This window comes from Stylophora pistillata, chromosome 7 (assembly GCF_964205215.1).
Source record: "Stylophora pistillata chromosome 7, jaStyPist1.2, whole genome shotgun sequence".
Classification (NCBI taxonomy): Eukaryota; Metazoa; Cnidaria; class Anthozoa; order Scleractinia; family Pocilloporidae; genus Stylophora; species Stylophora pistillata.
Window position 1 is genome coordinate 27,544,716 of NC_142525.1, and position 27,162 is coordinate 27,571,877.

The 27,162-nt window shown below is 38.8% G+C and overlaps 2 protein-coding genes across 3 annotated transcripts; both read right to left on the bottom strand.

The window, feature by feature from the left end:
• Positions 1 to 135: 135 nt before the first annotated feature.
• On the bottom strand, positions 136 to 11,210 carry LOC111335945 (uncharacterized). Of its 2 annotated transcripts, XM_088726227.1 has the most exons (8): positions 11,007 to 11,210; positions 10,793 to 10,886; positions 7,943 to 8,167; positions 7,335 to 7,521; positions 5,942 to 6,475; positions 4,154 to 5,289; positions 3,741 to 3,783; positions 136 to 1,702 (listed from the first exon to the last, which is right to left on the bottom strand). In XM_088726227.1, the coding sequence occupies exons 1-7, from the start codon at positions 11,171 to 11,173 to the stop codon at positions 3,751 to 3,753; spliced, it is 2,376 nt and encodes a 791-aa protein (XP_088582353.1). In that variant the 5' UTR covers positions 11,174 to 11,210; the 3' UTR covers positions 136 to 1,702; positions 3,741 to 3,750. The 2 variants fall into 2 exon arrangements, with proteins under 2 accessions (XP_088582353.1, XP_022797693.2); XM_022941958.2 differs by lacking the exon at positions 3,741 to 3,783 and having other exon boundaries at positions 11,007 to 11,209.
• A 1,639-nt stretch (positions 11,211 to 12,849) lies between these two features.
• On the bottom strand, positions 12,850 to 26,996 carry LOC111335777 (tyrosine-protein kinase HTK16). Its single transcript, XM_088727513.1, has 12 exons — positions 26,292 to 26,996; positions 24,868 to 25,182; positions 24,549 to 24,686; positions 21,540 to 21,812; positions 20,046 to 20,319; positions 18,768 to 18,883; positions 17,071 to 17,124; positions 16,534 to 16,626; positions 15,551 to 15,736; positions 15,021 to 15,112; positions 14,442 to 14,568; positions 12,850 to 13,808 (listed from the first exon to the last, which is right to left on the bottom strand). The coding sequence occupies exons 1-12, from the start codon at positions 26,880 to 26,882 to the stop codon at positions 13,608 to 13,610; spliced, it is 2,460 nt and encodes an 819-aa protein (XP_088583639.1). The 5' UTR covers positions 26,883 to 26,996; the 3' UTR covers positions 12,850 to 13,607.
• Between the last annotated feature and the right edge of the window lie 166 nt (positions 26,997 to 27,162).

A 27,162-nucleotide genomic window follows, 5' to 3' on the forward strand; every position in this document is an offset into this window, starting at 1 on the left:
GAGCTTCACAGGTTTTTATACCGAGGATGAGCCTTGCATTCTGAGTCCGATATTATGGTTCAGTGGAACATTTGCAAAAAACAGAAAAAGTCACTGAAGTGAAAGTCCCATTACTCAACCCACCAAACTAAAACAACGTGTAATGCATGTTTATTCGTTCACCACTTCTGTCACTTAACACATTTCCTATCTTTATTTCCAAGGATGGAAAAGGACAAATTAAATTTTACAAAAAATTTCCTAAAAAGTTATCTTTAACATGTGTACTTAAACCTACCTCAAATGGTTCCAATATACTCTTTTCCAAAATGGCAAAAGAAATGTAAAATTCATCACACGGGTGATTTACTACCACAAGCATTAAAATGTTGGTAATTTTATTCAATAGGGATAAATATTTCTTTAGATGAGATAATATACCTGGCTATCTATATGGAACTTTGGTCTATTATTAAAAACAAAGTGCTTATCTCGGTGTATTAATTTCCTGTATAGTTAAAAGAAATCTTGTGTTTTTCATTTTGATCTGCCATTTTGGAGTAGAGTATAGCATACCAAATTTTTCCAACCAAATGTTAGTAGTTAGTATTTCAATACAAGAACCTTGGGCAAATGAAGCTCTTGTTGAAACTGGCAACAGACCTATCTGCCTCTGACTGGTGTATTGTTTTACTTTTGCATTTACAGCCATCACTGATACTGTCAAACAATGCTGATCCAAACATGACAGTGACAACTCAAGTGATAGTTGTAACAAATGAAGTATTACTCGGCATTAACTACAGTTAATACTTTATAACTACATCCTTTAAAAGATTAATTACTCCTTCATATATCTATCCTATTGCCTGGTTGTGACAAGCTTTCAGTGTATTGCTTCAAACTACCATCATTCTTTAACGCAAAGTGAATATTGTCAAACCAATCATCCCTAAAGATGAAGCTGAAAAGATTATGCACCAACATTGACTAAACCTGCGTAGAATTACTCTTTCAGTAAAATTTACTAGATCCATGTTATGCTGTTACCAACAGGTTCCAGATAATTTTCAAAGATTTGCAGGGTCCAACTACAGCACTTATGGTATTCTTTTTACTACTACCTCATTATCACCATTTTAATTTTTTGCCTACTGATGTCTCTAGTTTTGAGCTCCTTTCTCCACATGGAATGATGGGAACTGATTATGTGCTGGGGATGGAAATGATGAGGGTGTGGGGGGGGGGGTCGGCGGTGATGGCCAAAGACTGAAGGAAGGGTGGGGGGGACTTCCTAGGGGGAGTTCATTTTGCATATCATAGTTGCATTGCTGGCATTTTGCAAAGTAAAGCCCACATTAATGGCTTCCTGAAATCAATTTTGCTTCATTTTCAATTTGTCATGAGGGTTAATTAAATGTCTCCAAAAGTCTGTTCTGTTCTCTCATTATAGAGATCACACCATATGTTCCATAATAAAATTTTTCACAGTTTACAACAAAAAGTTAACAATACAATCTACGACAGAAATTACTTCAACCCAGAAGTCGCCATTTATCTTTCCTTTTTTAGCAATTCCACTGTTCCATTTGATCCATCCTTTGTAGCCAGGACCAATAAGGAATTATTTTCAATTACATTGTGACCTGATTCAGCAAGCTTTCTACATAAATGGATTTGTAGACTGTCCTTGTCTTTGCATGCCTTGTTGTGCTCCAGCATTCTGAAATTCAAATAATGTCAGTAACTTAAAGTAAGATGTTATTACCAGTTGTGTTATCACGAGGGTGGGACAAATATAAGATATAAAACAATTTCCTTTGGCTTCTGGGAGAAAATACTCCCATATGGAGGCAATACTGAGTATGATGGTCTTAACTAAAGTACAAATTTAAATTACATCAATCTATGAGGCCCTGATAGGGTAAATTCCGACGGGTGACATGGCGTTGAAACAACGACATCAGGGAAATGAAAATGCGCCTTCGAGCACAACATTGCTGAAATTGCGACAGTGACATCAGAACCTTCTGAAATGGTAACATGACAAAGTTTGAAATTCAGACAGGCAACATCTATACCCCCCCCAACAGGGGCTCATCTATAGCATGGTATTATTCTGTAAAAAGGAAGAGAAGTGAGAGGTTGAGAAAGATCATTCTTGGAGTAACAATACAATACAATACTTAGTTCTTATTAACCGAGCGGGAGGTCTGTATGAGAGAATCTTGACCGAGGTCAAGATTCCCCCATACAAACCGACCTAAATTGGTTAATAAGATGTTTATTATATGGCTGTGTCTTATATGCCAATTTTTTATATTCTTTGTACTTTTTTTTTCTAGACCAGTCTAGATGCTGGTCTGGATGGGAAAATCTAGACCGCTTTCAATACTGATTTCAGCCAATCAAATTTTTTAATTCAGTAGTTCCCAGTCCTTGTGAGACACAGCCATATAATAAATAGCTTATAGTGCAATGCTTCTCAAAGATCCAGTGGCACTTTACAATGACAGGGATAGAAAAATATAATCAATTAACTCATTGACACTTACGTGTAACACGTACCAACGAAAAGTCAAAATTTTGGAGAAACCAAGAAAGCAAACACAGTGCGCAGTAAATTTTTAAAAATCAGCTTTTCCAAAAAACAAGCTCCAGTGAAAGAGTACTAATTAATTAAAGAACTTATTTCCGGCGAAAAAAGCAATAGGTGCATATTACGTTTTAACTCAAAAATCAAGATGAAAGATAAAAGTCGCTAAATATTTTCACATGTGTGAAAATGGGCATGTGGATCATATTTCAAAAGGGAATATGCAATTTTGTCCATGAGTGAAGAGATCTCAAATTCCATGGAATGTATCAATAGGAAGCAAGACTAAAATGGCCAAGAAATATTTCGGGACGTCAGATTTATTCAAAACAGTGTTTGATTTGCTGTTATAAGCGAAAAACATACGAATTTCTTACGTGTACAAAGCCCACGCGGTAAAATTCATCATGCTTAGATCATTGTTTACTTGCCTTCATGGCCAGAAATTGTGCAGCCTTATGTTGAAAATTCTGCAAAAACTTCGATTTGAGGCAAAATCTTCTATTAAACTATACTTTTTACATACATTATTACTCGAACATCATATTTACCGGGCCATCGAATCATCAAATTGTCGCCAGGCCCTGCTTGAAGTCCGAAAGTTCGGTTTTCACATTACGTCCATAATTCGCATCGTCTTAGAGAATCGTAGTGTCGTTGACTCGAGAGCTTATTCTGTCACCTTTAAGACCTGGATATCCATTCTTTTTCAAGCAGAGTATTCTATAGCATTGTTACTTTACATTCTGAATTCCACAAGGTCTAACTCGATCGCAAATGGAAGAAAAATCCGACCTGAAAATTTTGAGGGTTGTCCACGCAGATGCCATATTTTCAAATTTGATCATTTAGTGAAGATGCATAGAATAATGCCCCTCTAGTACCCCCTAAAGTTGACAAAACATATGTGCGAACGACGGATTCTGATTGGTTTATTGATCTCCAAACTATAGAGGAAGTTTGGGGACAAAACTATACTTAGTAGGGGAGGTAGGGGGGAAAGCGTTCTCGCACAAGGCAATCGCGAGGTTCGGGCGGTTACGGGCGGTTCAGGTGTCAAAGTGAATTAAAAGACTAGTGAAAAATCAATGAAAGCAAAATCTACAACTGTCTAAATAAATGGGTTTTAAGTTTAGACTTAAATGTTGTTAAAAGGTCCACTTGCCTGCCTAATATCATCCGGCAAGGCGTTCCACAGAGTAGGAGCTCTATGAGAGAAGGCTCTATATCCATATGTTTTAAATTGCATTTAGGTACCATTAAGAGTTTTTTTATTAGAAGATCTTAGGTTTCTATTAGGAATGTACAGTCTTAACAGTTCACTAAGATACAGAGGACTCAGGCCATTTAATACTTAAAAACGAGAAGTATCTTAAAATCAATACGGGCGACATAGGCAGCCAATGTAGGCTTCTAAGCATAGGCATAACAATACACTTCAGGTAAATGGGAATTTGAAATAAAGGCAAATACCAAGATGACAATGGAAAATGGATATATGGGGGGAAGGTACAATACCCATGCTTTTGGCCATCATGCCTGCCAAATCTATATTTAAAACATATTTCACACACTAACCATAAATGGATTGGCCTGTGGACTTTGTTGCCATCCCCCAAATTGCTGCATTTGCTGCTGTTGTCCAAACTGACTGCCTCCCATTCCAGACATGTTACCACCAAATGCTGCTCCTCCCTGATTTCCAAATCCAGCACTTGGCTGTGCACCAAAGCCTCCAGGAGCTCCAAACCCAGAGGGTTGTTGCTGAGCTCCAAAGCTGCTGCTGCTAGACATGGGACTTCCTCCAAATCCACCCGTTGAACCTCCAAACATGGATGTTGGCTGTCCAGCACCAAATCCCTGACTATTGCCAAAACCAGGTTGATTTCCACCAAAGTTCATTTGACCTCTCACCGGAGGTTGTTGTGGTAAGCCACCTCCCATTTTTCCAAATTGCACTGAGGCCATTGCAGCCATTCCTGCTCCACCAAAGCTAAGATTCTGTTGGGTCGATGTTGATGGCATACTCATATTATGGCCACCCATTTGTTGCTGACCTCCCATGCTACCCCAACCAGACTGCTGGTTTCCACCGAATGATGATGGCTGAGGTGTTGTTGATAAGTTGCCAAAGCCACCAGAAAAAGATTGAGTGCTGCTAAAAGACTGCTGACTACCAAATCCTGAACTTACAGGCTGACTGCTGTTAAATGATTGCTGACCACCAAAGCCTGAATTTACAGGCTGACTGCTGCTGAAAGACTGCTGACCACCAAATCCTGAACTTGGCTGGCCACCAAATACTGATCCTGTACCAGAGGTTGTGCTCATGCTGTTTGCTGGATTCATAGGACCATTTAACTGACCAAACCCTGCAGGGCCTCCTCCCAGACCTTGAAATGGATTGGACGGCTGCTGCTGCTGCTGCTGTGGCTGTTTGGGCTGCTGAAAACCTCCTGATACAGATCCAGCTGATGTACTAGAGAAAGGATTTGGTCCACTAGACATTCCAAATGAAGATGAACCACCAGAACCAAAGCCAGTTCCAGTGCTGAGACTTGCGTTACTACCGCCACTTGACGGACCAAACAAGTTATCTAACTCACTCAATGCTGCATACTTGTCACCTGCTGTGTTTTGGGAAGCTGAGCTTCCAGATGCTGACACAAGTGGACCAAATCCGGCATTTGATGTTGGTTGTGGTTGTGATGGGGCTGAATTGTAGATTTAAAAACAAAAGGAAATTCAAACCTCATTCTTCAAAAAAAAATTTGCATTTTTCTCATTGCTCCCTATCAAACATTTCAATCACTGAAAAGAAAATTATAAAAATAAAGGAAATCATGGAAAAAATGAAATCACGGAAATAATTAAATCCCCTTGAACTAATGCTCCTAGTTTTTAGTATTCCTGAGGGAAAGGATATTAAACCAATTTGAATCTGAGTTAGCAAGTAATACCCCCCTGGACTTCCCAGAAAATGCTATACATATGTTCCTGTTTTCTAGCTGCCTACAGACCTAAGAAACCATTTCACCCTTAGGGTGCTTGTTCCCATTGCCCTATCGGTATCAAAGAAAAGAACAAGACACCGTTTTGACACTGCCATGTTACGTTAGAATTTATGATCAGCTGACGAATTCACAAAGAAATTGTGGCCATCAAACAGTTACAAAGTAATGTTTCCTGAACATTTTTGATGGCCACAACTTAGGGTAGCAGAAGAAACTTTTGTGAGATTGAAAATGGCAATAGAAATCAACTTTTCTGTGCTGAAGCATTTGTTTTAGAAGGTAGTTGCTGTCATATTCTTGGAAAAACCCTTGTATAAACTCTGGAAGCAAAGTTCAAGCCATGTTCTCTAACCTGATGATTCAGGAGCACCAAAGGCATTAAACCCTCCTGATGCTAACGGAGGTGATCCAAATGCATCAAACAAATTAGTTTGCTGTTGTGGTTGAGGAGCAGGTTGCTGTTGCTGCTGGGGTGGGGCTCCAAATGCAGCAAAACTTGGCTGAGATTGTTGAGCAGGTTGGGGTGCTGATGACCCAAATGGATCAAAAGCATTCTGAGCAGGTGCAGCTGCTGGTGCACCAAATGCATTCTGGGCAGGTGCAGCTGCTGGTGCACCAAATGCATTCTGAGCAGGTGCAGCTGCTGGTGCACCAAATGCATTCTGGGCAGGTGCAGCTGCTGGTGCACCAAATGCATTCTGAGCAGGTGCAGCTGCTGGCCCACCAAATGCATTCTGGGCAGGTGCAGCTGCTGGTGCACCAAATGCATTCTGAGCAGGTGCAGCTGCTGGCCCACCAAATGCATTCTGAGCAGGCCCAGCTGCTGGTGCACCAAATGCATTGAAAGATCCAAAGCCACCTGGTTGTGGTGGTGATCCAAACTGACCTAAAAGAAATTAATTATCAGAGCTAATGTAAATATATTTTCAAGAAAAACTTAAATTTAGCATCACTGGGGTAGAAATTCTTGATGCTAGACCAAACCAACATTTTCTTCATAAGACAATTGAAGACCAAAATCAATGAGCAATATTGCAGTACAACCTGTAATTATTGGAACTTGCAAATTTTTGGAGTAGACTGTTCATTGCAACCCCAAGTTGTATAACAGTATTGCAAGGTAGCACGAAGAAGGCAATAAAGTTTTAAGTTTGTGTTTAATTCCCAGAAGTGATTAACATGTAATTTCTCCCAACAATATCAATACCTTATCAGCATACAGGTAATGAGAATAATCAAAATCATCCCATAAAAGTTGTTATCTTGATCTAACACCATATCCTCTTAACTAATTCACAAGATATGAGTAGCAGCCAGAGGGGAGAATTAACAATCAGATCTTGTAAGTTTATGGATTAAGTCATGTTATATAAAATTTCCTTTCAGACTCCTTAATTTTGTTTTTGAAATACCACCAAAGACATTGAGATATTACCTTTCCAACACCAAAAAAGAATATTATTTTTAAGTGGATCATAAATATTTCTTCTGAGGTTTGGTTGATAAAATCGGGTTCACATCTGACTGTTTACACTCTCACCAACCAGACTGACTGGTAATATATTAATCAGAGCATTGAAGGGAGTAACTAGACCTTGAGCATTGTCAAAGACTGAAGCTTTCTTTGTACAACACTTAACTCTCATCCATAGCACGAAAAGAAACATAAGGATTGCAGTTGTAAGAATTTAGCTTTTTAGATAAAGAGGGTGAAATGTTCAATTAAAGGAAAACTGTGGTCTAACCTTGTGGTTGTGGAGTTGCAAAGGGATCTCCTCCTAAGTCTCCGAGTAGATCCACCGATGGAGGCTTTGGCTGTGGAGCTGGTTGAGCGGCAGGCTGTGCAGTGCCAGGGGGTGGAGCAACAGATACAGGTGCAGGGGAAGCACCTGTTTGGCTTCCTGTACGAGGTCTCTCTCTTGTTGCCTGTGCCTAGGAGTAAAGAGACAAGGCTCAGTCAGTCAAAGGTAAAAAGTAGGGTAGTTAAATGAAATGTCATGTGTTCTATTGCCACCACAAGCAGTTCATAACATTGATAATAACATCTTTAATGGAAAACGATGTTTTTTGTCTTGTCACAAGCGTGGAACAAAGCAAAAATTCTGAGTCCCTGTATGAGGAATTGAGCCTCAGACCCCTACATATCTTCAGTCTGAGGTTTGATTCCTCACAGGGACTCATAATTTTTTCTTCGTCCCACACTTGTAACAACATTTACACAGCTCAAAAAAAATTTACCCTTATTTACTTAGTTTCTTATTCTATTTAAAAATATCTCGGATAGCTTTTTTATGTCAATTTAGTTTTCAAAAGGAATGAAAACTGCTGAATAGGAATGACCCTTTTAACTTACTTGGACTGTGACAGAAGGGGCATTTTCTCCTAAAAGTTGCTTCAGTGGTTTGGGCTCTGGTGCTGACTGGCTTGTGTTGTTAGCTGTGGCTTGCTGTGGAGGCATATACCATCTTTTCCTCTCATACTTCTGAACCATAAAATCTTTTATCTTTTGTTCATCTCTAGATTCTGGTTCAGCTGGTGTTGAAGAGTTCCACAGTCCTAACCAAACCTTTTTACAATACTGCAGAGGGTAAAAAATTTAAAAAAAAAAAAAAAAACATTTTTATGTTGCACAAAAGGAAAAGATGAGGCACAATCAACTGCAGTTCCCTGAATACAAAATGAGGCATTTCCAGAGCTAACATACAGGTCTTTGTATCATAATAACATACAAGATAAAATTATGCTCTTCCGATTAGATGAAAACAAGTGCATTTTTCACATAACACAAGTGCAAATTTATAACACAAGTGACAACTACAAATAGCCTGTGTGAGCACTGTCAAAATTTCATCTATCTTGACTTTGTATGAAGCTTTCCTTATGTAGGTGATCAACAAGTACCAACATGATTTCAAGTGCAATTTGGTGTAAATAATCACATGTACATTTTTTGAACACTACAAATTGCACTCGCCCCATCGACCTGTGCAATTTTGTTGTCTTCAAAAATAAATCATGTTACTACCTACTAACAGTAACTATGATGTGAAAAAGTCTGTGAAAAATGTGGTTTTTATTCCCTAGAGGGTGGATTCCTTGAAACTTTTGAACACATTACTGGGTATGCTAACATCATTTTATTTACGCAAGAAGTATAATCACAACATCAATTAGTATCAAGAGACAAATAAGGGAACAGCACTAATGGATTGCTATCCAAATTCTAATTACAAACAAATTAAATAATAATGTAGGCATTTACATCCACCAGCAGTAAATGTCAGCATGAAACATGGAACTCAGAGCCTCATGCATAACTCAAAGGGCACTGAAAAGTGTTGGAAATTTCTCAACTAGCAAAAGTGATACATCATTTATATTCACATATATTCAATAACTGATGATAATTTGGCAAAACCCAAGACACTTCTTCGTAATAAGAAGCTCTTGTATGCTGCCTATTGCTGTAGAAATTTGCTTTACAGTTAACAACTGACAGTGAATTTTAAATGGTGGTTAGAGACACTTGTCAACACACAGTGAGTGGGTAATGATATTTAAAAGTATATTTCAACAAATTACACTTATCAAAGGACCCCATTCTCCATACAGCCTTGGGAACGGGTCCTTTAAAAATAGGTTTCCTGGTCAACTTGCTCACATAATATTCTCAAAAATCGTATTCAAAAACAAAATTATACACTTCTTAGTTTTTTTTTTCTTTTTTTTTTTTTTAAGACAATAATTGAAGCAGGCTTTGTGCTCAAATTCAATTTTCTTTTCTTTCTTTTAATATTATAACAGTGTTGTTAGGTAATGACCACAAAACATAAAAGGTATCCTAAATGAAGATATTAATAATTAATGGAGTTATGTCAGTTTGAAAATATGACTTGATAACCCTTTAATAGTTTAGGAGATGAGATACATATTTAGATTTTGGTATTCATAATATATTGTGGTATTTCCTTGTTTCTTTATGTCAAATATAACATATTTAAAATTGTCTTCCACTTAAAGCTAAGTTTTGTTTATTGCATCTAATGACTTTTGTTATGAGAAAGAGAATTAAGACAAGGAAAGGGTTTTGTATTTATTTGACATATCTAAATGGATATCATTAAAATGCAGAAAGAACTTACACCTTGAAAGTAAATTAGGACAATCAAGATGTTTTGAAGGCAATCTTTATGAATAGTATTTGTTGTAAGTTGTAAAAATAATCAACATATTTAACAACCGAAAAAAACAAGATTCTTTCCCTTGAAATTATCGGCCAGTGAGCGCATTGATGCCTATTAGTTTCAATGTTTAGTTGCAAAAGTGTATTTCTATCAATTGATTAAATATTTTGCAGCAGTTTAAAACAGCCTGACCCGAACTGTGTATTTCTAACTTTCACAAAGCCAACACATCAAGGGTGAATTGAACGAGAAATCAGTCTTCAATCTGTGCGTGACTTATCAGTTGAATGAATCAAAAAAACGGCCGACTACTATCGCTTTCAACTGTGGAATCTCTTTGCTTTGTCTTCGATTTGTGGCGAACAATGCAACCACAAGGAGCTGTATAATGATCTCGCGCCATTTTTGTATACACAGTGCTAAACGGAGTGTATTTTGCTCTGCAATAAGACCGAATTTACTCCCTTTTGGTTTAGAAATAGCAAGGCGTTGAAATATTGACGATATGGTTCAGTTGGACAAAATAAGTACAAACGTACAGGCAAAAAGTGAAACTAACTCGATCGATATCGGCAAGGCAGATTCCAATTAGTCACGATTTGTCACGGCTGGAAGATATGACCGGTTGTTAACTTTATAGCAGACCATGCTGTACGATATTGCGTTTTATCAACAATCACATATTTTGAACTCACTTTCTTGGATCCCAATGTGCTAACTACATATTACAGGCCATAATAAAACTGACTAAGTATTATAATGTACAAACTATTCGCATGATGAGAAAATTTAAGTGAGCTATATAAAACACTGTAAGCTCGAGGGTGTTACAATCCAAGATCTCATTTACTACGAAGAATATGAACATCCCTCGAGTAAGGAACAGGTAAAAACCGCCTTAAAGTCCCTTGACGGCATTAAAGTCCGCTAAAAGATCTTATAATCGAAAACTACGTACTGCTACATTTCACTAAAGTTCTAAACTCGTGTCTTAGAAAACCACTTTTACGAGACTTTACCTCGTTTCCTGTTCCCTGTAGATTCTCTATTTCTTGTGGAGTAAAACTTGTCATCGAAATTGATTTTACTCGCTGAGGAGGGTTTAAACCTCTTCTGTAAAAACACAAAATAAAATTGGGAAATAATTAGCGTTAAGCAGAGTTGCATAGCCAAATCATTCAACTACATAGGATACGACAAAAGTCGACGAAAATACACGCCAACTTTACTCACAAAATGCCGCTACATGATGTACAAACGAAAGATCCTATAGTGGTATTCACATATGTAGGTCCCCTCTGTCCACAATCGAAACATTTTTTGTTGTGGGGCAAAGCTGCGAGATCTCGAAGAAGTTTTAAGTTTTTCTCATCCTGCTTTTTCTTGGCAGAAGCCATCATGGATGTTGCTCAGCCAGCGTATCTTGCACTGCGCAAGTCTTGTCAGTAAATCGCAGGGGAGGGGTAGAATTTGCTAAAGCGGTCACGCAATTTGGTCACGTAACCATTTTTCGCGTACCTTTAGTAATTCAATTTCTTTATTAAGTTTCCTTAATTATTCCTTTTTTCCGCGTAATTTCTTTTTCTTCTTTTCCTGTTTACTATTCTTCTTTTTTTCGGGGGGGGGGGAGGGAGGGGAAGAGAGCACCGTAACCAAAATAGTTTATGTGCAAGAGATTTGCGATCTACGAAATCCTTCCGGGAGGCCAAAATTCAGTTCTTTGGAAAGTTAAAAGAAAAATCAAAACTAGAAACTGAGACAGGCTAAGCACAAGAGGGTCGCCCACCCTTATTTTATATACAATCTTTTGATAGAACAGGGAGAGAAAAATTACACGATCTAACTGGCGATGCATATTCGCATAAATTGCGTGACAAAAGATGAAAAGAAGGCGGAAGTAACCTCTGTAATATTTGGCATTTCCTTTAGTTGCTATAAATACACCACGATATAGGACTGGTTATAGATACAACACTTCACTGCTATTTGAGTAAAAGGCTTCAGATTTTTTGAGGAGGAACTGATGATATCAAAGCACTCTGGCGAACACGTTACGACGGACGTCTCGAATTTTCTGATAGAATTACGGCGCCTCCCCCTTCCTCAGTTTGGAGGTTCGAGGAAAACACAATCCTTAACAAAGCTTTTTTTTCAAGGTTTGACTCAAGTTTATTTTACTTTGAATAATTATGAAAATAGTGTCAGGCAAGGCTTTATTAAAAGCTGAATAATACACGCATTTTGAATCGGTTTTTAGTTACGATCCATAGGAAGACACGTGCAGATGACGTCATTAGTGGAAACATTCCGCATCTCCTGATAAGAACGAAAACGATTCCATGTTGTTGTGCCTTTTCAGAAACAGATCATTAAGAGCTTCAAAGCGTATAGAAACATTAGTGACACACTCGACTGAGCTTCGTGTGCCACTTAATGTTCTTACCAAATTTCGACGTTTACTTTCAGGCGCACAGAAATATGAGAAGTATTTTGTTGGAAGTTTCGTCAGGAGTTAGTAATCGGTCGACAAGCTTAACCCTTTTATTCGTAAGCCTGAGAGGTGGGTGGTATCAAGTACGTTGGGATGCAATGCTAAATTAGTTTCACCAGTTTATTTCCTGAGTAATGGGCTCCTGTTCTCGCCAAGTATGCGTATATAACTGTGGTTATATGAATAGCATAATTTAATTTGAACAGCAATTTAATAAATGAAGGTGAGAGTGATCATTGCAGTTACGAACACTACTTAAGCAGTCACGAGAATAAAGCCTGAAAAAAAAAATCCAGGCTTGAACGTAGTAGTGTTCATGGCTGCGATGATAAATCTCATCTTTTCGTCATGCGTATATAAGTGAAAGAAGCAAGAAGCAGGCGGGCTATCGTCTACTTTAAGTCTTCATCGATGGCTTGTTTGGTATTTACAACCCTTTTTTTTTCTCCATATGTTGTACGGAGACCAAACAAAGCCAGCAAAGGAGACTGGGATACTCTTGGCTTTAAGAAGAGCATGAATCTGAACATAACAGATGAGAAAATAGCATAAGCTCCACATTTGGTTTAAGTTTTACCACACACGTACACGTCTTTCGCCACTTTATTTCATATCTTTGGATTCTCAGTATTTTAGAAGTATTTTTAAATTAGTCCAAGCAGTAATACTAAATCTCCGTTTCTAGTCTTTTTCCAGCAAAGAAAAGAGAGATAGCCTGGAAATGAGAAGAACTATTCAGTGAAAACACTCTTACAATAGGTATCATCTACAAGTAAAAATAAAATGGATCTGAGTCAATCAGAATTCTGGAGAAAATTGAACTCGTCACAAGAGCAAATTTGGACCTTTGTTAAGTTGTAAAATGATTAAAATATCAAGAAAAGATCAAAATATAACGATATTAAGTTTGCAAAGCATGAAAAAGAACATTCACCTGAGGATTAATGCGCTTAATACTCTCTAATTTCGGAACCAAAAAACCCTATAATCTCCCCTCCCCCCCTCGGCGAGAAGACTATAGGACTATTTTCTACTGTGATCTAGTGGTTCGTTTCAGCCAGCACAGCAGCCTTCCCCCCCCCCCCCTCCCACTTGATTAAATTCTCCTACTTTTTCTATCTGCTTTTTCAATTTATCTAAGATTTTTTGGAGTTTCTATTCTAGCAAACTATCACGATGTATTTTCTGCGCTTGCATGACGCCTGTCCCTCAAAACATCATGCTACGCAAGAACTTACATGCGCAAAAAATAGAATGCAAAGAACACAACAATTTCTAAGACTTGGAACACCTTTCTTAGCTTTAGTTACGTAATCCTGCAATTAATTGATTATTTTTGTTGATTAACTCGTAGATTTATCTTTTAAAGGCAGCTTTACATCGGCGTAAAAGGGATTTGTACTGAAAATGTTGTGCAGCGCTGCAAACGTTGGTCTCTTCTCCGGTTTTAAATCCCAGCATTGGAGCATCAGTGAATAGGTCTGCTCTGGGCATGCGTCAGGTCTTTCGAGCCGTTTGTGGTCTTCCTCTAACATGCGTATCACCTGAAGCGGAAAGGAAATTCAATTTGAAAAGATTTGAATGCAATTTCGTGGAATGGCATTTAAAATTTTCAGCTTTATCGTGAGCTGATCGGGGAGATATCGGCAACTGAGTCAGCTAATCTGACTTGGTGAGGTCACCAATTTAAAAAAAAAAAAGGTAGAGAATAACCCATCTGGAACTTGTATGGCGCAGGATTTAAAAGAAGGAGCTCGGCAAATCTAATCATACCTCTGAAACTTTAACCCCCCCCCCACCTCCCCACCACCCTCCCCCAGGTAAATTGTTAAACTCCTGAGAGTGACTGGTTTCTTACTTCACTTTACAGTATCACCCTTCCCTGAGAAAAAAGGAAGTGAAAGCCTAAGAAGCTCTTGATTGTTAAACAAATTCTCCTTGTCAACACCTTAAGAAATATATAGAAAAGAGTATGGAGAATATACATACAGATGTCAGGGTGAAAGGGTTAAAGGCAAACCCGCCACACAAAATGTCAATTTGGGATCAATCTGCAACTTCAGTTAAAAAAAAAATCACCTTAAAAAAAATCCCTGAAAAGGACAACTTTTAATTTCTTGACACATCAACTCTTATATTTTAAAGACGCCCAAACAACAACATAGCTATCCACTCACCTCGCCGCCTGACGTCTCTCCGTATGGCAACTGACCAAACGAGTACATCTCCCACAGTGTCACACCATAGCTCCAGACGTCACTCTGATGTGAGAACGTTCCGAAGTTAATAGATTCAGGAGCATACCTGAGAAGAAAGGATTGTCAGTCATGGGGTTCAAACGGGTTACAACACTTCAACTTCCAAGATCTGATTGATAATTCTACCCTCCAGCTGCCACACGTTTCCTTGTAAATTAGTTAGGAGAATTTGGAGCAAGATCAAGATAACTTCTACCTGATAAGTTTGAGTATTCTCATTACCTGTTAGCTGGATCGTGTATGATGGATATCACTGAAAGAATTACATGTTGAGAAAGACAAACGTGATTTTCTTTCTCGTTGTTCGAATAGCAAAAACTAGAAAGATGTTCCCCTGCGACGCTAAAAGCAGTTACTCTTTCCAACTGAATGCTAACTCGCTGATTAAATGGCGATTGCGTGCAGAAGTAATTCGTGACGCAAACGCCTCTTAGCCATCCTTAATCAAACACACTAACACACAATTTCTTATTTCTCAGTAAATGAAGGTCAACCCACCATTTAACTGGCCAGCGGCCACCTTGTGAGGCTTTGTAGTAGTCGCTTCCCGAGCCAGTAGCACGAGACAGACCGAAATCACTAATTTTTACCTAAGGAAAATATCAAGGGAAAAAAGACACATTAATATAATCAGAAAGAGACTTCGGTGGTATATATAGATATTGACGCTGTTGCACAAACCAGTAACTTAATCCATATATACTTCCTTACAAAGAAGAGCTGTGAGAAAAAGTGCCTCCATGAAAAAGTATTTTCTGAGGTAGTGCCTATGCTTTTTTCCTTGCAAATCCAATGCAAGATCCATCAAAGTCAATGTCGCTCCACTCTTGACCTTCCTTATAATTTGAGTGACATCAAAGCGTCTCCGTTTCGAGAGTCTTTGGTAATTTGTCATACTCAAAAACAAACGCTAACTACAATACAAACAAAAAGCATGAAATTTCAAAACGATACTAGGAAAAATCTTCTGTCAGGGTAGGTTCATAGCCTCAAAACCACAACCTAACAATATAGGCTCCTCTCCTGACCTGTTGTTTGGTAGACATGAGAATGTTCCTTGTTGCCAGGTCCCTATGAACGAAGCGCTTTTTCTCCAGGTACATCATACCCCACGCTATCTGAGCGGCCCATAGTTTAAGGTCCCTTTGGGAAATTTCTGATTGGTGATCGATTAAGAAGTCTAGTAACGCGCCCATTTGCACTAACTCTTGTACCTGCAATACAGCCATATATGCTGAGTAACTTTTTCCTTAGAACTTTCACTATTCATTCAGGGCATAGTAGCGGTAACGAGAGCGTGGATCGAAGAAAAACAGAGGTTCCCTATTAGGACATGTACCTTGAACCCGACCTTGGTCCCGGGGCCTCTCTCCCTAGGGGCGAGAAAGAAGAGAAGGAGGGGGGTTACGGGAAGAAGAGAGACCCTGGAAACGAAATTGACTCATACCCTCTGATTTCACGATCAAGTTCTCTAATAAAAGAGCTGCAGATAATTATCTGATGGGTTTGGCAATATACTGGGTTCATATGCATGCTGTCAGTAACGAGTGCTATGAGATTCCGAGCACACTATCAAATTAAGAGATATTAAACCTTCCACGGGGTTGGAACAAAATTCACCAATGTAATCTACTACTACTAATAATAATAATAGCATATTTTTCTTAAATTTTGAAACAAATTAGTTTGTTTCTGTCCTAGTAATAATAATAATAATAATAATAATAATAATAATAACAATGATTATAGTTTTTTAATAGTAAGTAGTAAAAGCTTAACACAGAAAAAATTGGAAATAAAAATACATCAAACTGTTATTAGCAAACTAACATATCATTTCTTTTTTAAGCCGATGTCATTCTATCTCGTAGAACATTTTAAAAAGTCTTCCTGAAAAGCAAACGTTCATTACTTACGCTAAGGATGCCACGCAATCTTGATGCAATCTTCATATTGCAGGACAAAAGTACCACATAACAGTGGCGCGAGAGAGAGACAGAGCGACACTTACCAAGATCAGCGGAGGTCCGAGACAAACTCCGATAAGTCTCACAATGCAAGGGTGATCCAATCCTGACATAATTCGAGCCTCGCGTAAAAACTCCTGCAAGCAAATGCGTTTGCCTCACGAATTAACTCAGACTGCAATTGCCAGGGAGGTTTGGAACTCGTATAAATAGAAACACAATAAGGGAATGCTACCCAGTTGCGTTCACCTTATTATTAACAATGAAAACAGAAATAATATCATTATTATTAGTATGATAATCATGTATAAAGCCACATTCGACGACGTGTAGTCCCTCCTTTTCGGCGAAGTCCATCGCACGATTAAAAAAGAACAGCTAAAGATAATGAACTCCGCGTGGTGCGCAAACATCAACATTTTTCGCTGCATTTTTTGGACTCACGCGACGGCCTTTTCCAAAAGAGGACGGCTTCTGGTAGTTTAAAACTACACTAAAAAAAAGTTCAATGGATTAAAAAAATTAACCCATGTACTTATTTGAAAAAAAATACAAATAGTAAGCTTCAAAACAAATCGTACCTGCTCCCCATGGGCAATTTTTTCTGGATGTAACGTTTTCAATGCCACTGGGACCTGTAAAGTGAATTGAAGCCCATGTGTGACAAGAGTACATTTATTTTGTATTACAAAGTCTCAAATTCAAAAGAAAATGTTTTTTTGATAAGCAATACTTAATGATGTTGTAAATTAATTAATTAGTCTCTGTTTTAACCCCTCAAACTCTAATAGTGAGCCGCATCTAACTTCTTCTTCCAGTAAAACTGCTGAATCATTCGTTAAGATCACGAGAACGAAAGGAAATGATGGCCAACCTAACAGAGCTGAATAACGTCAAGGGTATGCGGTCAACATTGCGGGCTCAAGCGTGCGAGGTTCAAAATTTAGCAAATGTTGCGAAAACAATAGAGAGCTGGCATTTAAAACCGAGGCATTTTGTTGTCGTCGAAGGCATTTTCCTATTTCCAAAGTTTTTAGGGAGAAAATGAATTTTCAAGTATATTTAGGGGGTGTACAAAGTTTTTGGAAGTCGTTCTACAAAAGAAAAGCGGCAAGGAAAGCTACGCCTCGAAGAAACAGAATAGCAAATCAACCATGCGAACGACTCAAAATTCGTGTTTCCGCGCCAAACCCTAACGCGTGCGCATACGTTAGTTAGCTCTGTCGGCCAACCTAAGGAGCTTTGATTATCGAAGAACTCTCCTTATCAGGACCAAAGGAAATATATAGAGAAGAGTACAGAGAATATGGATACTGATGTTAGGGACAGAGCTGAATAACGTATACCCATGCGCTAGGTTTTGCCGCGGAAACACGGATTTTGAGTCGTTCGCACGGTTAATTTCCTTTTCTGTTGCTTCGAGGCGTCGTTTTCCCTGCCGCTTTTCTTTGACAGAACAACCTCCCAAAAACTTGGTACACCCCTAAGATTTTTCAAAAATTAATTTCCTCCTTAAAACCTCTGGAAATAGGAAAATGCCTTCGACGAAAATAGAGTTCCTCGGTTTTAAAAGTCAGCCCTTATTATTTTCCCCTAATTTCGCTAAATTTTAGACCTAGGACACTTGAGCCCGCGTTGTTGCCCGTATACCCTCTGACGTAGCATTTCATTATTCAGCTCTGTCTCGTGAGACCTAATTTGAAAGGGAGATGGGACAAAAAAGGTAAGGACCATCGATGGCTTCTGGGGAGGGGGCGGAGCAGCATTGAAGGAAGATGGAGGAAGGGTGTCGGGAGCCTCTTGGTTCTTTTGATTGCCAACACAACTGGTTAGTCCCAAGATTCAAATAACTTCCCGTTCACCAGACATAACAAACCACACTTAAAGATTAACGGTTTTTATTCCCTTCACAGGATATCACATGGTGCTTTCTTTTTCTAGTCTCACAAGCGCGCTTTCTTGGAAGATTAAAAATAAAACCATTCAAGTATCGCAATAAACCTCGTCCTCATTGGTTGAACTTCATTTTCCATTTCCAATCACTGTCATGATACATTTACAAGTCGCTTCCGGTCAGAGATTAGAATCAAATAATCAAGTAAAAACATGAACAACGTGATCAGATAATTCCCTCTAATTTCAACAAAGGAAAGGGGTGTGGAACAGGGGTTGAAGCAGGAAAAAATTAGGACCACTGCTACTAAAGACAGCTGGTATAGGGCCACTCTAGATTTGGACTCAAACAAAGTACAAGGTGATGTCGCATATTCCTTCTCACCTTGTTTCCTTTAGGATCTGTCCACATGCCTTTCAAAACAGAACCAAACTCTCCCTGGCCAAGCTCGGCTCCAAGTTCCAGGGACTGTTTCATGATCAATGTGGACTGCATGGGACCTTGGCAACAACAAAATAAAAGAAATAATGACTGATTGAGAACATGGTTTGAAACAGGGAGTTACAGTGGTCAAGTGTGCAGTGTGTGCTAGTTAAACCGTTAAAATCTGGCTTTATCTCCCAGCTAAGGGCCTTGCGTTGTAGAGGCGCGGTGGCCTCATGGTTAGTGCGCTCGACTCCGGATCGAGTGGTCCGGGTTCGAGCCCCGGCCGGGACATTGTGTTGTGTTCTTAGGCAAGACACTTTACTCTCACAGTGCCTCTCTTCACCCAGGTGTATAAATGGGTACCGGCAATTTAATGGACTGGCATCCCATACAGGGGGGAGTAGAAATACTCCTAGCCGCTTCATGCTACAGAAACCGGGCCACTAGGCTCGTAAACAGACTTTACTTTTAAGGGCCTTGTGTTGTGTTCTTGCAATACCTTTGTCTCTGACAATGCCCTTCTCCTCTCTTGAGTTTAAAAGCATACCATTTGACAAACTTTGAGGTAATTTTATTAGGTTTTATCAACTGAGTTGATGATGCTAATTGGCCTTCAAAAAGAGTCTAAAAGCTGACGTTTCGAGCGACGGTTAGCCATTCGTCAGAGCGAATGGAGGAATTGTGGGTTGTGTGTGTTTCTAGGCAGAAAATGAAGCTATGCTATTGGCGAGAACAAGGTAACGAGAAAAACAAGTATAAATTGGTTGAATAAAAAGCGTTCGTTGATACCGTTGGGATTAGGAGTGCCGATTTGAAAGATAAACTTAATGAATTTCTGAGGAGTTTCCTTTGATGGACTGCAACGTATTCCAAAAAAGTAAAAGCAGCTCCATACAAAGAAACCTAGAATGATCTCAAAACTACTTGGACCAAAAAAACCTTAGCAGAGCAATTCTTTTTGTCTGTGGTAAGCTGTTGGTGCACTGTACCCTATTATGTAAAATGTGAGAACAAAGAAAGATGTGAAATAAAATTGAATAACTTCATCATTGTCAACTGTCTACAGTTTAAAAACATTCTAAAAACAATTCTATCATATTTTCTAACAACTTAACAACTCAAGATAACATAATATGCACCACCGCCCTCCCTATAAAATATTACAATTAACTCTACCACTGTGATTACTTTGTATGCTTGGGCCACCAGTCACAATCAAGCAAGTAAGTCACAAACCTTGCGAGGTTACCACTTTTGTGGAACTATAAGGAACAGGTACCCTTGGTTTGGCTGGACTTATGGGATTGGAATTCTGAGGTAGGGGTGGGGGAGGTCGTCGTATCCCTCGGGGTGGAGGCTTTGTCGGAAGAGGTAGAAGGGGTCTACCCTCTGTTTTACTTGAATTTTCTCCATCATGGTTACCCAGTGGATTACTGTTGGCATCACTTATGGATCTCTGTAATTTTATAGCGGGCCTCCTTTGAGAACTGTGGTCAACATCCAGGGTTTCCTTAAATCAGCCAAAAACAACACAAGGAGAATTCAAAATAATATGAACAACATGATTACATAGCCAATACTATAGACAGTCTTCCCACCAGGATTTTGCCTTGGGGGGAGTCCCAGCACCCCTCTGCTGGGAAATAGGAGCACTATAAGAACATTGGGGACACAGGGACAAATGGTCTGCTACATGATGTACCTAACTAATCCAATATGGCGGATGAGGTGTTTAGGATTCAATAACATACACCAACGAAAATAAATGCAATAAAATTAAAAATTGAATCTTTTGATATCGTGTTATTTATTTGTTTCATTTAAACAAACAAAATGCAAGGGTGTTAGTTTGACCATCAAAACCACTTAATTGCAGCTGTTCTAAAGCCCATTTTACGCATAGCTTGCTATAGGGCCTGCACCCTAATGTGTGCATCTTCTTGCCTATTAATGCATCATCTAAGTTTTTCTTGCAAGAAATCCTGCAAGGCTGTGGCCCGATGAGAACACTGCCTAAACCATAACACTTTCCTCTTATATTTCCCCTCCATGTGAATCACAATAATATATACTGGAGGGTCGTTCTAACCCTTTAACTCCCATGAGTGACCAAAACAGAATTTCTCCTTACAATATCAATACAATATCGAGCAGACAAGTGATGAGAATAAATAATAAATCAATTGGGGGATTATAAGTCGATCCAATACCAAATTCTCCAAAGGGACATTGTAAGAATTGTATACCAAACAGCAGAGAGAATTTCTAATGAGAATTTGGGAGTGAAACAGTTAGGCAGGACTCCCCCCCCTCTTTGCAAGTCATGATTACTAGTGGCTGATTCTTTTAGCATGACCACACTCCGCAAAAAAAACTGCATGGTCTTGGTAGGAGAAAATCTACCCTGCAGCAAATTTTTAGCTCTTGATTACCAAGGTGCTCTGTATGGGCCTTAAAGTTTAAAAGTTTGGTCAATTGTCTACAGTCACAATTTACCCACCGGGCTGATAATACACAAGAACATGTCCAAGTTTCTAACAAGAAGGCTTCGAGCACTAAACAATTGGAAGCCCTCAGGCTCTTAATTGTATGCTTTCGAAACTGTAACTTGTACAAAAAAAAAGCTCCAGGCTATGTTTGAAGAAATTTTGCAATTTCTTAGTTGTTTTAAAGTGTCTCTGTTCTCTTTTGCACCATTGAAGTAAAAGATTACAATAAAAATACACTTACAGCTGACCCAGCCCTTTGGAGGGGATTCCTTCCAGGTATGGTTCTACCACTTGTGGTGTTCAGTGCAGGGGAGCTAACAGCGGGTGTTAAATGGGAGCGCTTCCTTACAGGCGGTATTGGTATCTTTTGAATATCAATTGGTGGGTTTCCATCTGGAGGCAGAGCCATCTTAAGAAGGACAGGAAGTCCATCTGCGCATCTACTGTAGTGGTCAATAACATGCGGCAGAGTTTCAAAAAGTGGGCCATCATCAATGTAGAACCACCTGTCAGACTTCATGAAGAAAGATTAAAAGTGAAGTGCACGTTAGTTTAAAAAGGAGGGTATCTGCATCATTAATAACCCTATGACCCCTAATAGTGACTAGCATCCAATTTCTCCCTATGATATCAACCCCCAATCACACATTGAGGTCATGAGAATAAAGAAAATGATCACTAAATAAAGAAGCTCTCAGTTGTTAACCATATTCTCCTAGTCACCTCCTTAGGAACCATATCAAGAACAGCATTAGAAATGTGGACTCCACCACCCAGGTGAACTGAACTTGAAATGAATGCTAAACAACTGATTTCAGTTGGCTTACTGTGAAACTCAGAAAACCCTGAACACCAGAAAAGAAGAGTCAATCAATCTTAAAACGCTGTACTGCAAACAGCAACATTTGGTGATAAGTTTCTAGTTTTAAGGATTATTTGCCTGCATGTTCTGATCTTCCTTAAGATAAGTCAATACATATATCTTATTAGCCAAGTGCGAGGGCCGGACCAGGAGAATATTGGCCTGAGGTCTTGACAGTAGGGACCGAGCGCAGCGAGGTCCGTACAAAAAAGACTGTGGGCCGATATTCTTCCAGTACACTCCCGAGCAAGCTTGGTTAATAAGAGATTTATTATACGACTGAAGTTCAAAGGGACACAAGTGAGGTATCATTAAGGACCATTCGGGACAGTGCCCGGTCCAATACTGAGAGATTATTGACTGGCAATAGAGCCTTTTGATTGGTTGATTTTAGTTATTGGCCCTCTGACAGCCCAAGTCATGTAATAAAAAATGAACTTTCTGTGCAAATCAAAATGTTGGTGGTTTTCTGAGTCTCACTAAAGTCAAGTAACCTTTTAAATCAAATGACATTTATAGCTGCCAGCATTCTCTTTTCCTCTTAAACATCTTTAAGCCCCTTTTTTTCCTTCCCATCTCTCCTTTTACTTAGGTTTTGGTCCATATTCCTTTTCGCTCAAGCTCATCTCGTTCATTCAAGGGAAACGGAAGGACCCATGTTCAGGCCATGAAAACACAATGTCACCAGTAATGTGGTCAGGTGCAAAAAGTTATTTCATGCCATGATAGAAAGGCTGTGAGTAATACCACAACGTGCATTGACCCTTAAAACTCCTGAGTGTTTAACATGCAACTTCTCCCAAAAATATCCATATATTATCCAGCAAACTTATCAGTTAAGGTTTTTATCTTGATCAATCCAACACCAAATTCTTGCAACTGATTTACAAGGAAGTGTGTACCAGCTAGAGAGGAGAATCAACCATCAGATCTTGGGAGTTAAAGCATTAACTATGTTTTGGTCTACATGCTATTTGAAATTACAGAACACACAATATTCTGCAAATGTGTTAGAATCTGGATCTAGACTTCCAAGTTCAAGCCCTTAAACTTAATCACTGCATTTTACCATAATAATACAATTATTGTTATTTTAAAGTTTTATACAACTCAAGAATGAAATACTTGGCTCATTTACAGAGGTTTTACTAACAATTGACTTCCGTGCATATTTCTATGGATAGAATCACACTGTAATTCCTTGTAGCAGAAAGGTCCCACAACTTAAGAGTGGTTGTAAGGTTCCATTCTTACTGTACTGATTCCACTAGATGTATTTACAAGGAACAAAAATAAAATCCCACAGAAATAAACAGTTGGAATCATTATTATAGTAAGGTTGTAAAAAAGGTAAGACTGGACCTTTGTTCGACCCAAAAATGGAATAAAACTAGTATTGGGTGAATGTAATATAATAACAGTATGGTCCCATTAAGGGATCTACTGTAGTGCAGTAACCACCTCCCAGTTAGCTCAATGGATAGAGTGCTGGACTGTTGTGCCGGAGGTCGAGGGTTTGAGCACCGGCCAGACCAACACTCAAGGTCTTAAAATAATTGAGAAGAATATGCTACCTTTCTATAACACCAAGAAATGGTTAGATATTCTAGTCTTCTTGGATAGGGACAAATAAATGGGGGTCCCATCTCCTACAGGGTTAGGGGTAGGAGACATTAATTTCCCACGCACGAGATTACTGTGTGATGGATGTCCTCCCCTGCGGTGGGATGGGTAGGATTTATTGGGTGGACTACTCACATGGTTCGCATATGTTCCATTCTAGTCCTACCCTACTGCAGTAATGCAGTGAAAATGGTTAGAACAAAATTGTAAAGAGGTTAAGAACTAAACTTACTTTTAGGCATTGTCAATCAACAAAGCTATAAGAAGCAAGCAGGATCAAAAAGGTGTATACATGATGGTTTATAACATGGGTTTTATCTAGAGACTCTAATCATAAACAAATATTGAATAAAATTGTAGACTGTTGTGCGATTTCGAGACAACGGTAAATACTGCATAACTTGTGATCAAATAAATTGCATTTAACCAGTGGGTGAAAATGAAGCAAAGCAATGATCTGCACAGATGGACTGAAATTTTATCAGTTGCAGAAAAGAAACCTGAAAAAACTTAGTTTCAAGCGTTAGCCCTCTGTCAGAGCTAACGCTTGAAACGTCAGCTTTTGTAATTGTTACAGTGGCCAATTTACCATTTCAACTTTGTTGATATATCCAAATTACCTTGTTTAAATAAGTGACCCTTAGGCCTTGATGGAAACTGACCCCATACTTCCCAGATACTAATTGGACAATTGCTAAAAATTTCACTCCACCTGATAGAAATTATTCCTTTGCTTGAAGTGCTATATGCTAATTATGTACTCACCCTACTTCTTATTTGATAATGGTAAATCTGGGTGTTAACAGCAACTGAGAGAACATAATATCCATGGTCACGTGTACTAAGCCGCACCAGAAACAACCCATCAACCAATCCAAATTTTTTGAAGAGGGCAATGGCTTCCTGAGATTAAAAGAAATTCAGCACATAAGTAAATTGTCTGCTTACTACAAAACGAATTGCAATTTTAATCCAAATTGTTCAATTATTGCTAACACTATCAGACTTTATAGTGAAATATCTTCAAAAATAAAGTTATTATAAGGCAAGGAAAAAAAACACACAGAAAAAACACTTAGTATACCTGTCGGCCTAAATTTTCATGTAACCACATCCTCGGCAAAGTCTTTGGAGACTGCACTGGATAATTATCAATAATTTCTGCAATATGCGTGTGGCCATATTTTATTGCAAGGTCTCTAGGCGTGTCTCCTTCTAGTGATCGAGGGTGAAGTGGAGCTCCCAGCTCCAAAAGAACTTTTAGGCAATCATCAAAACCTTTTAAGGCTGCTATATGAAGTGCCACAAAGCCAGTAATAGGAGAGCGGTCCTGAACATCAGCTTTACCGTCTCTTATGAGCGTAGAGCAAACTGTGGCAAATCCTCCATGACAAGCCACCTACAAAAAAATTAAAATGAATTGTAATGGCTCCAAGCTTGACTTAAACCAAAGTCAACAAATGGTTGCCAGAATAGAAAAAAAAACTGTTGTGATAATAAATGGCTCATCATATCCCAAACACCAAATGTGCAATTTTTTTTAGACTATAGGCACTAAGTAATTTAATTTTACAGTTTGTTCACCCTTAAACTCCACAAAAGTGATTGACACATAACTTCTCCCTATCAAACCCATACATTATACAACAAACAGGTTATGAGAATACTCAAACTTATCAGGTAGAGGTTGTTTTCTTGATGTAAAGCAAATCCTCATAAATAATTTTCCCAGGAGTTTTGTAGCAGCTAGAGGAGAAAATTAACAATTCATTTTAGGCACTAAGGTTTACATGACCACCCAACACGAGTATCCAAATTTCTCTACAAAATCTTGCCATGCCAACCAAAATCAAATCAACTTGGAATACTGATGGCAATCAGGATTCTCCTCAAAAAATGTCTACAGAGGTTGTGTTACTTTTTATGGTATCAAATATCTTAATGGATACAAATTGGATCTGAAGATTAGTAATAAAAATGGATGCATTTCTTGGTAACAATCATTTAAGCATTTGTCTCTGTTATTGGTACACAGGTTAAGGGAAAGGTACGAAGTTCTTTTATCCTGAACTACGTAAGCGTGTTGGTTGCTGAGTGAAATTTCACGGTTTGCGAGATAATTGCACATCAGACAAAATAACTGACCTGTTGTGACCTTGAGAAATTACAGATTCATTCATTTAGATAACAATAAGCCTTAATAATCTCTACGGAAATTTAATCACGTTTGGATCTTTCTTCTAACTAAATTATAATGAGGAATCAACCATCAAACCGGATTTAATTCTTAGAACAAGCAAAAGAGATGTGTACTTAAAAACAAGCTTGTCATTCAAATAAATGTCGTTCAAATATATACGTACAATTCGTTCAAATGTCACGAAAATATGTTCATATCAGTTCGGGGAATCTTAAGCAGGAAGTATATTTAAAAGACGAAATTCGAAGCCGGGCATCTAAAGGCAAATATTTAAAGTGGAATGTCTTTGCTAAAATATAATACTGAACCTGTAGCGGCGTGTTTCCGTCGTCGTCTTTACTCTTGGTATCAGCACCATGCTTTAGCAAGATCGAGACAATATCTTCATCTCCGCGAAGCGCTGCTTCGTGAAGTGGCGTTACACCATGTTCATCTCTTGTAGTAATGTCCGATTGATTCTGACCAGTAAGTAAACCCGACACAAGTTTGAAATTACCCTCCGCACAAGCGAGATGAAGTGGAGTTGTCACTCCATGTTTTCTACATGAAGGAGGGGGCGGATTCCCCTGACAAAACTGCGTTAGTCTGATCGGTAAACCGTCCGCTTGATCTCGGTAGTATTCGATTAGAGAATCTAACCCTTCAAAAATCGGACCATCGTCTATGGAATAATTGATCCCTCCGCGACACTGTATTTGAAAATGAAGCGCTTGATTCCCATGCCACAGCGACAAAACAAAGTTGTCCTCGGACCCACCAGCCTTCTTTCTAACAAGGAAAAGCCCCTCTTGTCTGCCACGTTGAAGTAAGATATCGATCGCTTGATCCCGTGTTATCCGACCGTGATACCACGACGCGTCGTTAAGAGAAGCGGACATTTTCCCCACCGTTCCAACCATTTATGAACGAAGACATTCCGTGAGAGAGAATTTCCGGCATCGATTATATTGATGATTCATATGGCACGCATATTTGCAAACAGGATCAAAGTTAGCTCTTGACATTTGATCCGCATAGAAACGAGGTTTAGATAAAAGTACTTCGTGCGCATTCTTTCTTCTTACAAAGGGTGCCGGGCTCTGATTGATTTGTTACAAACAGATTTTGGGGGAATTCCCCGCTTTCAAAGCCTTCATTAAAATGGGATAGCATTCTGCAAACGCTTCTTCCAGGGGGAAA